Below are 13604 nucleotides of genomic sequence, written 5' to 3' on the forward strand. Positions count from 1 at the left end.
GGACTAAAATAAGGAAGTTGATAGCCAGTAGCCAATAGCTGCCCTAGCATTGATTTTAGTCCGTCGGACTAGCATACAGACGAGCGGATTTTTCGACCGGACTCGAGTCCGTCGGAAAGATTTGAAACATGTTTTACTTCTAGGTCTGTCGAACTTTTGGGGGAAAAAAAGTCCGCTGGAGCCCACACACGATTGAATCGTCCGACAGAGTCCGGTCCACCGGACCAAGTCTGCTGGAAAGTCCGCTCGTGTGTACGCAGCATAAGGAATCAAATGCATCACTGATCAGAATTGGTAAGCTGCAATATAATGTTTGCTTTTGGATTTAATACTGCTTTAATAAAAGTGTACCAGTCTGGCTCACACACAAACCACAGTGCTAATGAAACTGGCTGTATGGCCTGCAGTGGTACCATAATAAGCGGGAAATGGTCAGCGCATCAGTCTGTACAAATACAAAGTGACTTTTCGGTTAAACTCTGATTGGGTTCACATTCCAGATCCCTCCATGGTAATTGTTGGTTTGGAAGAAGATTTCTCTACTCCTGAACTAAGGATTGTTCTTATGGTTTTTCAATGAGGCTGGACTAGATAATGTTTTTGTATATGAATCCCTATGTTATATCAATGCATATTCTATATGTAAGTTACTCCTTTTGTGCAACCTACATGAATATGTTCTGTATGTTTTTATTTTTATGCTATTCCCTCATTTGGAAACTTTTATTGTAATCTGAAAACCTATAATAAAAAGATTCTACATATTTTAGTTTACTGTATAAAACGTAGAGATTTGTAGATCAGAAACTGCAATGAATTGTAAAGCCGCTTTGTCTTATTCCTAGAACCCCCTGTGTTAGATTTGTGTTCAAGTTATGTGCCCCAGTGTATAAAAAAAATATGCAGCAATATACCTTATTTCGGAGCGCCACTCAGTGCTCACGTGACCACCCACCACCCCAGACAGACAACTACATGGGCTGAGAATCCCCCACTGACATCAGCTGGGAGGAGGGGAGGAGAGTGGCGGGCGATCATGTGAGCGCTGTGTGGCGCTCTGAAATAAGGTATATTGCTGCATATTTTTTATAAAGCACATACACTGGGGCACATAACTTAATCTAATACAGGGGATTCTAAGAATAAGACACGGGTAAGCCAAGTACATACAGGCAGAATGTCAGGAGACAACAGCCAGTTAAAAAAAAAACAACAGCCAATGTTCAGCGCGTGTGTACAATACGTTGGTCTGTCCGACAGCAACCGGCTGTTTGGGCAGCTTCTGTCAGACGAGCATTCTGGAAATCAGCAGCTAACCAGCTCCCAATCTCCGCCAAAGGCAGAGAGCGCTGATCGGAGTGTTCTGGGGGGGCATGTCAGAACACAACAGTTCAGTGGGGGAGATCGCTGCACTAAATTTGCATAGTTAGTACAGTGGCTTCCGACCGGAGCTGACAGATTTTTTTCGTTCAACCAAAAAAACCTCATAGTGTGTACCAGGATTTATTTTAGCAGGATTTAGTATCATAGCAGCAGGAGGGGAGGGGAGGGGCAGGGAACAGATCAGCACTGAGACTAACTGACAGGCAGGGAGGAGAGACAGCGGGCTGATGCAGGCACGTAAACTGACCACGGTATCGTGGATCAGCAGCTATGAAAAATGTGGTCAGTTTACAGAGGGGAGGGCAACACCAGGCAGGACCAACCAGGTATTTTAGATTATAAAAAGGGACAAATTACACAGCACTGTGCTGTTATTCATGCTTTGAAGGAACAGGAGCAATTCTTTTGGTTACAACCGCTTTAACTACTGCTGAGATTAGGACCCTGATTTACTAAAGGTGTTGAGAGTCTTAACGCAATAAATTGTGTTATATTCTCTTAATTTATCCAGTTGTTTTGCAAGTGAAGGCAGTAAATAGGAAATTCTGCTTTTCACATACTTGAAGTAGTTATTCAGACAATTTGTTTTGTGAGGATTTTAAACTCCTTTAGTAGGTCAGCCTCAAAATATCTGCTACAAAAAGAGGGCGCTGATCTCAATGAAACAGAGAGGTGATAAGGGCGCTCTGGTGGAGGTGGGTAGCTGGTCAGAGGGATGATAGTGATGAGATGGCACTTCTGGCAGCACTTTGGTTAGAGGAGAAGCAACTCTGTCTTTTAACACTCAACAATCTTGTAAGTGCTTTTAACCCTTTGTGCACTCTATTAAATTTTACATACTGCACTTAGAGGCGCCTTTCTTTTCCTTGCTGATCTCAGTGAGATGGCTTACTTACAGACTTGCATTGTGAGAAGCACCAGTACAGTACAAACAGTATATAGCCAACAAATCAGGAAAGGCATCCTAAAAATGTACGGTAATTAGCAAAATGGCTACTGTGTGTGTGTGTGTATATTCACAAACCACACATAGAAAATTGTATTTAATAAACTTTAAGGCCCCTTTCACATGGGGCGGATACACTGGACGGACTCCGCTAGCTCAGCGTGAGATCGCTCCGTTGATCGCCGCTGAGCAGGCAGATGACAGGTCCGTCTCTGCTCACTGTGCAGGGACGGCCCTGTCAGAGCCCCGCTGTTCTCTATGGGGAGAGCGGATGAAAGTGGACAGCCTGTCCATTTTTCATCTGATCCACTGGACGGATGGCGAACCTATCGCCATCAGTCTGTTTTGAGTGGATCTTGTCATATCGGATGGCAGGCAGGTGTCAGCGGACACTCCGCTAACATCCACCTGCCCACAGAAGTCAATAGGTGGCCCACTCGAATCCCCCTGAAAAATGGACAGGTGGATCTGAGCGGGCCGATTGTGTGAAAGGGGCCTAATAGGACTATTTAGTTGATCTCCTTTTTCATAGAAATAAAAAAAATAAAAAAATTGTATTCATTACAGTTAAATTCTAAATAAGTACATTTTAAAATAGCAGTGTCTCACTATAAAGATAATCCTTATTTTTCAATAAGACCAGTTGCACTTGCTATATAAATCTAATGCCCCGTACACACGGTCGGATTTTCCGATGGACAATGTCCGATTGGAGCGTGTTGTCGGAAATTCCGACCGTGTGTGGGCGCCATCGGACATTTTCCATCGGATTTTCCGACACACAAAGTTGGACAGCAGGAGATAAAATTTTCCGACAACAAAATCCGTTGTCGGAAATTCCGATCGTGTGTACACAAATCCGACGCACAAAGTGCCACGCATGCTCAGAATAAATAAAGAGATGAAAGCTATTGGCCACTGCCCCGTTTATAGTCCCGACGTACGTGTTTTACGTCACCGCGTTTAGAACGATCGGATTTTCCGACAACTTTGTGCGACCGTGTGTAGACAAAACAAGTTTGAGCCAACATCCGTCGGAAAAAATCCTAGGATTTTGTTGTCGGAATGTCCGAACAAAGTCCGACCGTGCGTACGCCCTATAAGTGTTGCATATTCAGTATAAAAGCAATTTCTGACATTGTACTTCCACTACAAAGAAACATTGTACATTTTTTCATACCTGCATACTACAATTAGAAATGTTTTGCACGTATTCATCACAAACATAATGTGCTGATTTCTTCATTCCATCCACAGGACCAGAACTGTTCAGTTCGAAGAGCTTTGCCGTACAAGCACAGAAGAAGATTCTCAGCAAAATGGCTACAAAGACAATGGCAAATATGCTTATTGATGACACCAGCAGTGAAATTTTTGACGAACTTTTCAAAGCCACAAAGGAATACGTCCGGAACAAGAAAGAAGCTCACAAAATCCTAAAGGACCTTATCAAGGTGGCTGTAAAAGTTGGTATTTTGTACAGAAACAACCAGTTCAGCCCAGAGGAACTGGAGATTGTGGAGAAATTCAGGAAAAAGCTGAATCAGACCGCTATGACAGCCGTCAGTTTCTATGAAGTGGAATACACGTTTGATAAAAATGTTCTTTCTGGACTTCTACATGATTGCAAAGGTCTGCTCCATGATTTAGTGCAACGCCACCTAACAGCAAAATCCCACAGCCGCATTAACAGAGTTTTCAATCATTTTGCTGATGTGGATTTCCTTACTGCTCTCTACAGCCCTGAAGGGAATTGCAGGTCACACCTCAAAAGGATTTCTGAGGGAGTAAATAAACTGCTGGATGAAAGAATCATTTAAACATTTGCCTTCATCATCTTTTTTTTTTTTTTTTTTTTGTGTGAACAAGATGGCTTCTTAATGGACAAGTTGATTGCAGGCAGCCAGATTGAAGCACAACAGATGTCTGTATGGGGTGTCATTTTTATTTTGTTTTTGGGAAATATTTCTGTTTTTCATACACAGAACGAGGCCTTCATCTGCATCCATTAAACTATATTTCCTTGAATAAGCAGAGGTACTTGACAACTCATAAAACCATTAAATTGCCATGACCCAATTAAAAAGGGTAAACTGAACTGCAGCAAGGTACAACAGCAACAGTTGGAATGAAACACAACTCTTGAGTTATGTTTGTATTTATTATGGATGGGTCTTTTCTTCTCCATTGATGGTCCTTAACTCCTATAGCTCACAGCTGCTTTCATAGTTCTGTGCTTAGGTTCACTACTTTAGCAAAGGCAATGCAAGAGTCTGCATCACCTTTTGTTTATTTGCAAATCTTCACCATGGATTTTTCCTGCATGAAAATCGGGTTCTATGGCCTTAATCCTAAAGCAGAAAAGGTATAATGTACAAAGACAGCATTCTAATTATATGGAGGTATACCAGTGGTTGAGTGAATAAGTATTAAAAAGAACAAACCAATGAATATTTACATATTAAAGGATCAGTTCATCCAAAAGTGATGTATCCGTCAAAGATGGAGTCTCGTGTTCTGTGTCGACCCTCCCTTCCATAATGCCAGTTACAGTTCATAACCACATTAAATACTGATCCACCCACTGTTTGTTGCAAAGTATAAATTGAAACCTTTACAGGTAGAATGGGACCCACTGGTAAAGGCTACAGCAGATATGTAGGCCTAGGACCTCTTCCGAAAAAAATCACCAAATTTCCAGAAAAAAAAACATTGTCCAGCCTCAAACAAAAACAGAAATATGTTTTGTTTAAACAATCCTTTACGCACAAAACTACTTTGCAAATAAACTGACAATATTACCAAATAACAGATCAGAAATGCAGTAAAATACCAGTATTCGAGCAATTTGAATTTTTAGATGGCTACAGAATCTTTAACCTCCCTGGCGGTATGATTATTTCGGATTTTAGGTGCTGAAAGCGGTACAATTATTTTGCATGGAAATTTGGCGTTTTATATTGTAGGTCTGTAAATCTTAACAATAACACACTTAAATCTGTCCAAACCAGAGTCTAGTAGATATCCCGGGTATGATAAAGTTTGAAACACAAAAACATAAATTATAATATAATAAATAAAAATAAATAATTTAAAAAAATTTAAAAAAATAGTAATAAAATAAATTTCCCCACAATTCACTATCGCTCAATTCTGCAAGTGTTCTAATTTACTATCGCTGTTTTCTAGCTGGTCTAAAGCCACTTTTGACGTAAAGGGACACTTTTTGGTTGCTATGGACAATCTCCAGTTTCCAGGCAGAAAGAACAGTGTATATCATGTAAAACTGCATGCAGGGCATGGGCCAGAGCACTGGGGACAAAAGGGATGTGAAATCATTTCATACCGTACTGTAATCTGTAAGATTACAGTACTGTATGTGTTATGATTTTGACAGTTTTTTGAATTTGCCGCCAGGCTCCGCCCCCGTGCGTCGCGCCGCTCGCAGGGAACGGAGCCTGGCACGGAGAGGCTTCGGAGGAGGACGGAGCCCTCGGACACTGCGGGGGACATCGCAGGATCCCGGGGACAAGGTAAGTAACGCCGCCCCAGGATCCTGCAATGCGATCCCGAGTGTGGCTCGGGGTTACCGCTAATGGTACTGAATTTTAACCCCGAGCCACACTCGGGAAAACCGCCAGGGAGGTTAAGAAAAAAATTGAAATGTTTACAACATTTTTCTGAGGATACATGCAAACAGACATTTTCAGGCACCAATGCAAAGGCTTTCTCTTTGCCTCTGCCAAAACTGTAATGAACCCTTCAGGAGTTTTTTGCCATCTGCCATCTACTTTAAATTGTTGAGTAATTATGTTACAAAGCTTGAATATTTCCTGTGAAAATTGAGATATCGCAGAGCAAATAGTTTTGGATTGCTGTATACTTAGGCCTCGTACACATAGGACATTTTGCAAACTCTACTAGAAGTCTTTCCTCCGAACAGCAGCGTTTTGGAAGAAAAAACACCCAACGCTTTTACAAGAGTATACAGAAGTCAATTCATTTAATTGGCAAGAATAATAATTTATTATGGCCATTGAAATGAATTTAAGCTCAAAAGCTGGTGTAGCATACAGCTGGTCAGAAGAATGATACTTGTACTTGTGTAAATACCAGTGCTCCTGTGCATCCGCATTCACTCATGCATAAATGTACAACATATTTTGTTCCTAAATCTCCCACTTTCAGGTAGACACAGATGCACAGCAGCATCAGTGTTTACATGAGGATAGTAACGTACAGCCAATAAATTTTATGGTTGGCTATGCTCGCTACCCGTGGCTCTCTGCCATGGGAAAATGTTGGGTCCTTTATGCTAGGCTAATTTCATGCCTGAAAACATCCATGTGCATAAGGCCTAAGTGGAAATTCTATGTCCTGCTCAGCTGTTTAAAGTAGACTTGTATTCAGATGGTTAGGAGAAACTCCAGAAAGTTTTAGTGAAGGAAGCTCTTCCCTGTAAAGTTTCTGACCATAAATTTTCCCCCATCTTCAATAGAAATATAGTCTTATACGATACATATACAATAAGTTTACATTGGTCAAACTTTGCCTAGTTTATTATGACAGTCAAAAACCAGGAAATGTTCCATGTAAATGAGCAGGTGGAAATGGATTTAAGAGCAAAGTGGGGTGGCTTTAAATGACAATGGTTGCCTCCAGTAATGGCCAGGCTATGCAACATCCTTTACCAGATCCGCTGCTATAAAAACTTGCTTCTCCTTGCTGCACATTTCCAGACTTTGTGTTTATTTGAATTTAAGTTGTTGGCCTCATAGATATGGGATTTCCTGATTATACAGAAAACTGCAAAATACTAGAATCTTAAGTGTGTGGGCAGTTCAGAATCTAAGCCAAGTTGTTTTTTTAGCAACATATCTAGATGAGGAATCCCCAGAAGTATGGCGATTTATGCTTTCCCCCCCAAAAGCTTTGCATTCAATTTTCTGGAGTTCTCTGAAATTGCTCTCTTACTTCCACTAAAAATGAAGTGAAGTCACCTAGATTTGCCTGCACATACCTTCAGCAGCTTTCAGTTCCCCTGCTCTGCCTGACTGATGCATTGTTCTAAGCAGAAAGCTTCAGATCTTTCTTATAGTGTTGAAGTTTTTCTTCCTTACTCCTGCTCCACTCCACATTTTTATTGGCCTATCACTATGTTGGGCTGCCTTACTGGTCAATAGGATTGTGTGCAGGGCAGGTAAACCAAAACAGTGCCAGAAAGTGTCAGAACAACCTGTCGTTTGGGTGGAGGAGGGGCTGCCGCAGTTATGTGCAGACATTTCTGCAAAATGTTAAAAATACTTTCTGTTCTGCTGCCTGTGCCACCAATCTTCATTTCCTTGAACAGCTAAGGTTACTGAAGAATCTTCAGCATCAGAAACACAGAACAGTGGTGGTGTGGTGGGACATGTTAGTATTGTTTTCTTTACATCCCTTTTTTTTAATGTTTAATCTAGGAGCAGAGTCCCTGTTAAATTAATCTTAACTTTGCCTGCTTGGAAGGATAAACATGAAAGATGGGCCAATATAGCTTGTTTAAACTCAGTTCCTCCCCTCTGGCTCCTACGCATGATCAAAGTATTTCATGAATTGGTTTAATCTGTATACTTGCCTATACTGCACCACAAGCCTCTGCACTGAAAGAATACGGGTCCTTCTGGGATCTCGTCACTGAATGCGATTGACGCAGAGGCTCCTGGCACAAGATGAGTTGAATATAAGGAATAGGTTTGTTTTTTTTTACTGTTAGGTCTTGGTTTAAGATTCATGATAGTTTTGGTATTAAAGTAGTTGTAAAGGCTCAAGGTTTTTTACCTTCATGCGTTGTATGCATGAAGGTAAGAAAACATTGTTCAGCAAGGCTCCTCTAAAACTTCCCTGAGCCCCATCCTGATCCAGCAACGTGCAAGAGAGCCTGGGCTCTCCCGGGTCTCTCCCTCCTCATTGGCTGAGACAGCAGCAGTAGACATTGGCTCCCACTACTGTCAATCACAGCCAGTGAGCCAATTAGGCAGTGGGGGGAGGGCTGAGCCATGCTCCATGTGTAAACAGACACACAGAGCAGCAGCTCGGGCCCCCCATAGCAAGCAGCTTGCTGTGGGGGCACTTAGCAGGAGGGAGGAGCCAGGAGAGTCACAGCGGCGTGAGAAGAGAAGGATCGGGGCTGCTCTGTGCAAACCACTTATTAAAAAAAAAACAAAAAAAAAACACACCTTTAATATCACTTAAATTCTGAGCGACACACACACACAGACCCTCAGACTTACAACCCCCCCCAGTCCGAAAGGTCCATCATCTGTATTTTAATACAGTTTCCAAAGTCCTAGGACTAGTCACATAAATAGGGGGTCCTCCTCTACTTTGCTTCTTTGGTGTTTACCAACGCAGAAAGCGGCATTGATATGATGACCTCAGTGCTGCTCTTTGCATCAGTACACTTAATGCAGGGTGCAGTGGTAACACCCTGCATGCAGCAGAGTCTTCAGTTTTCCAGGTTGAGTGATGCTGGGCATTAGTCATCCCAGAAGACGGAGTACATCTGCTGGCTAAAAAGTATGCAGTGAACAGCTCCAAACTGCAGTTGAGTATTGCAGGTCGAGCTGCTTCTCCTTTCCTCTTTTTTTTAAGACTGCCCAGAAATAGGCTTTACGTGTTGGGATAAATTTTAAATATGATGTAGGGGGGTAAGGGCTCACTTTATGGGTTGTGTTAAAGCGGAGGTCCATCCTAAAAAAAAAAAAAAAAAAAAAACATAAAAATGCTCCTAAAAAATTGTAAAAAAAATTGTAAAAAAAAAAAATGTTTTACTTACCAGAAATGGCTGTTGCTAGGCAGATCATCCTAATCTGCCATTTCCTACTCTGCGGTGATCTTCATTCTTCTCCTCCTCACGTTGTCTTCTGGGGAATGGGGCACGCTGTGTTCTGGGAACTGTGTGTGTCCCAGAACACAGCCGGCCATTCACAAAGTGCCGCGCGACTCGCACATGCACAGTAGGAAACGGGCAGTGAAGCCGCAAGGCTCCACTACCTGTTTCCCTTAGTTTGATTGGCGGCGCCGGGACCCGATCCGATGGACGTATATCGGCCTCGGGCGGCCGACATCGCAGGCACCCTGGACAGGTAAGTGTACTTATTAAAAAAAATAAATTTCAGCTGGACCTCCGCTTTAAGGAGAAGGCTTGTTTTCAGGGGTTAGGGGGTAGCTTTAGTGTGGGGATAATTTTATTGTATAACACCAGTTGGTTCTACTGACTATGGAAGATACAAGCACAGTATGCTTGTACTAACAGCAAGATGCCACAAGGTGTAAACTGATCACACTAAGCAAGCATGCATTGGCTACCATTATTGGCGTAATCAGTTTACTCACAGAAGGAGGGGCGCAGGCAGGATCAACCAGGTATTAGAGGGCACCAGCAGGACAAAATATAATAGCAAGATTACAAAGCAGATTATACATTAAAGAGACAGTAACATGCTTTTTTTCTTTTTGGGTTTACAAACAATTTAAGAAGAGTGTTTCCCAAGGACTACAGGTGCACTTTAAATCAATATCACTGTGTATTAAAGATGGATAAGCCACCCTTTATATACCTCAAAGGTCCATTTTCTCATATGTTACCTCCATATTGTTAAAATATTTTTCTGTACAGCCAAAGGAAAACCTAATAAATATATATATTATATATATTTATATTATAGAAGATAAAAGTATTCTTGTATATATGCTTTATGGACAGAATACACATAACATAGAAGAGTGATAGCAGAAAAAAGACCAAGTGTTCCAAGGAATCTACCCCAAGCACGTTAGTTTGCTGTTGTATCCTCAGAACACACAATACTGTTAGTAGTTTGCCTACATCCAAGCTTTTAAAACCTGTTTGGATATAGAATCTTTAAGGACCCATTCACACCTTGCTGTTCTTGTGCGTTGTGTTCATACATGTCGTGTCATGTATTAATGTGCATTGTGGTAAAGCTGCTGATTCACTTTGATTGGGCTACCAGCACAGCAGAATAGACGAGAACATGCATATTGTATTATTTCCAGTGCAGTGTACCAAAATGCACTGTAGTGTTATCTTACGTTGTGGCGCACTGTATTCAATGTGTGTCAAAGCTACATAGCTTATGACCTTGTTCACACAGGGAATACTATACTGTCACCTGTGCAGGGCTGTGTTTAAGCACACAAGGATGCACAGATGTTCTGTGCACCCCATATGCAGGCAGTCCCATTGATGTAATTTAGGACACAACGACTCCATGGCCACAGTGCTGAGTCCCTATATGACATCCGTTGTGATGCATGGGCCTGAACGCAGACCGTGTGAGTATGTCCTGTGGGAACGAGGCCTTGTGTGTTCAAAATGAACGGCACCGCAACAAGCTGGCACGTGCAACCGCAATGCAAAAATGTGCCCTAAGCCTAGGTTCACACTTGTGCCACCTGCGTTCTGCTGGTCCAGAGGCCCATTCATGGGAATGAGCTGCCCTATCTGCAGAAATGCAGGTAAAGAAGTCCTGGACCCCATTTTTTTTTTATAAATGTGCTGCTTGGAATTGAATGGTGCTGTGGCACCATGCAGTTGTGTGTGTGTGTGAAAACATGAACGTTTTCCCATGTGTGGGGCTGCCATTAAGAATTGAAGGCACATCTTCTAAATAGCAGCGCAGTTTGCAATCGTGCGAGCGTTCCCAACCCACACAAGTGTGAACTAAGGCTAAATGATTACATAGTATTTTACTTCCATATGATTCAAGAATTTTAACTACAAGAATGTAGTGGCAAAAAAGAAAAAAAAGTATTTATTTAGGTAGACGGTAAGTAATTAGTTGCATACTTCAGTACACTATAGCAAGAGAAATAACCTGGGGAAAATACCTCACATTATCTGAATGCAGTAAAATAAAATCTGATTGCTATGAGTTAGACAAACCGTACGTATTCTAAGTGCTCTCTAAGAAATGAGAAACAGCCTGATCATCACAAACAATGCTCAGAATTTGGAGCAAGGCTTTTGTTTTTTGCTTTTTAATTTTGAGCATTTACAGGCTGCCTTATTATACTTTGCACCTAGTGATTGCTCTCTGCCCTGATCTATTAAATAGGTATGTAAGAGATTTTAGCCGAATAATTTGGGTTACTGATGCCAAGTGGCTTATTCAGCAGAATTCAAATTTTAATCACACATCCTCATTATAGCCTCTTGTTTTAGATTTAATCAACTCATTGAACCAGCAGAGCTGATATGATGTAATCGTAAAATGAAATGAGATCTACACACCATTACCTTGCAACATACAAATTCCATCATTGGGAAGGAAAAATATGTGAATTTCTGTCAGTGTGTGCTTTCCCTTCAGTTGCATTCACGGAATGTCTTAGCTGCTACTCTATGGAAGCCTTCATTTTTAACAGACTGCAAATAAATTGCCAAATGTTACATGGTGTAGTGAGGACATATGCTGTGCTTACTGTACAGAATGATGGATGTACGGTGGTACAAATCAAACAGCAGCATCAATATGTGTTGACTTTAACCACTGTTTTGTAGAGAACAATTTTCTTTTTTTTACCCCTTCCCCAAAGTTTACCTTTGTATCACTTGTGAAAATTTAGTGCAATGTGTTTCCATTTATTAAAGTAATATATATTGCTTTGTTTGTTAAACATGGCCCATAAACATGTGTTGCCTCCGGTTATTTACTCTACTGCATGCAGAATGGGGTTTTGTAAATTATCTGGCCAGAAAAAAAAAAGGACCATTTTAAAATATATATATATATATATATATATATATATATACTGTACAGGGCAGCCATCAGAAATTCAGAGCACACACTTTTTTTTTTTTTTAACACTCTTACAACTCAATATATGAAAATTAATCCAATCCATATATTCAGCAAAGAAACAATCACGGCACAGGCCAACATCCAGCAACATTGTCAATTTGTGATGTCAAACAACTTGTCTCCAGACCAGTCTGCAGTGAGCACTGAGCAGTCCTGCAGGTTACACTTAGCGCAGCTCTTCCACAAGGATGAGCTGCGACTGGCGTGGCGCCCAAACCAGCAACCCGTCTGCAGGGAGAGGCGGAGTGCAAATGATATCACTCTATCTTCCCCCCGCAGCCTGAACTATGTGAGCTGCATCAGCTCACTCCACGGCCACCCTGCCTCAGCAATTGCTAGTTACTACAGCAGCATCAACTTGGTCTTGTTGGTTAGGACCCAGGGGACCGGGCCCTTCGGGACACCTGGGCCCCCTTCATGTGTATGGGCTGCCCCCCCCATGCCTGCCCTGATACTTTATATTAAAGAATGTAACACCGGAAAACTAAAAAGCTTCCCTTGTAGTGAAACTGCCCCCACAGTGCAAGTATAACTGCTTGATTAGGCCAGGGGAGGATCAGAGGAATTTCTACTTGCCTGCCACACCCCCCCATTTTCATATCCATTGCAGGGTTATGGGACTCTGCATCAATCTTGGTGCCATTAGAGGACCTTCCCCAGGGAAACAGCAGCTGTCAGGGCCTTGCCTAGCAATGCAGAGGAGCCTGCAGGAGTGGAAGATCAGGTTAAAAAAAAAACGCTGTACCCGGTCCTCTAAGGATAAACAAGCAGTAAACCCTTGCAGTGGATTTTCTTTTTTCTTTTTTTTTTCCTGTTTTACAGAACATATGTTTGCAAAATGTGACAATGAATTAAAGTGTTCACCAATGCCAGAAGTTTGCCAAGCAAAATAGGTGAGTTGGAAGCTCTGGTGCACGAGGAGAAATATGATCTAATTGGTATTGCTGAATTTTGGCTTCATTCTTCTCATGACTCGGCTGTTAATATTCCTGGCTATGCTCTCTTTCAGAAAGGCATGGTAAAACGGAGGAGCGGTGGTGTCTGTCTCTATATGAGAAGTGATCTCGAAGCGAGTGTGAAAGAGGACCTAGTTGATGGAGAGTGTGATGAGTCTGAAGCATTATGGGTGGAACTGTACATGGGTGTGCATACTCCAAAGGTTATCATTTGGAGTTTGTTATAGACCTCCCAGTGTTAGTGAGGAGGTGGAGACTCAGCTCCTTGCACAGATGGAAAGGGCTGCAAAGGCTGTGACAGTGATAATAATGGGGGATTTTAACTACCTGGAAATTGACTGGAGTAATGGCACTGCTGGGACAGTTAAAGGGCTAAAATGTATAAACCTATTACAAGACAATTTTATGGTCCAGTTTATTGAGGCCCCGACTAGAAATGACACTCTGAGGGAC

The 13604-nt window shown here is 41.8% G+C and overlaps 1 protein-coding gene across 1 annotated transcript in view; it reads left to right on the forward strand.

The window, feature by feature from the left end:
* The window catches only part of TNFAIP8L3 (TNF alpha induced protein 8 like 3), a 156169-nt gene extending 144146 nt beyond the window's left edge, over positions 1–12023 (forward strand). The window contains exon 2 of the mRNA XM_073618705.1: positions 3587–12023. Within this exon, the coding sequence (XP_073474806.1) occupies positions 3587–4149 (563 nt within the window). The 3' untranslated portion in view covers positions 4150–12023. The remainder of the gene's footprint in view (positions 1–3586) is intronic.
* Positions 12024–13604: the final 1581 nt, after the last annotated feature.

Source organism: Aquarana catesbeiana, linkage group LG03, assembly GCF_042186555.1.
Source record: "Aquarana catesbeiana isolate 2022-GZ linkage group LG03, ASM4218655v1, whole genome shotgun sequence".
Taxonomy (NCBI): Eukaryota; Metazoa; Chordata; class Amphibia; order Anura; family Ranidae; genus Aquarana; species Aquarana catesbeiana.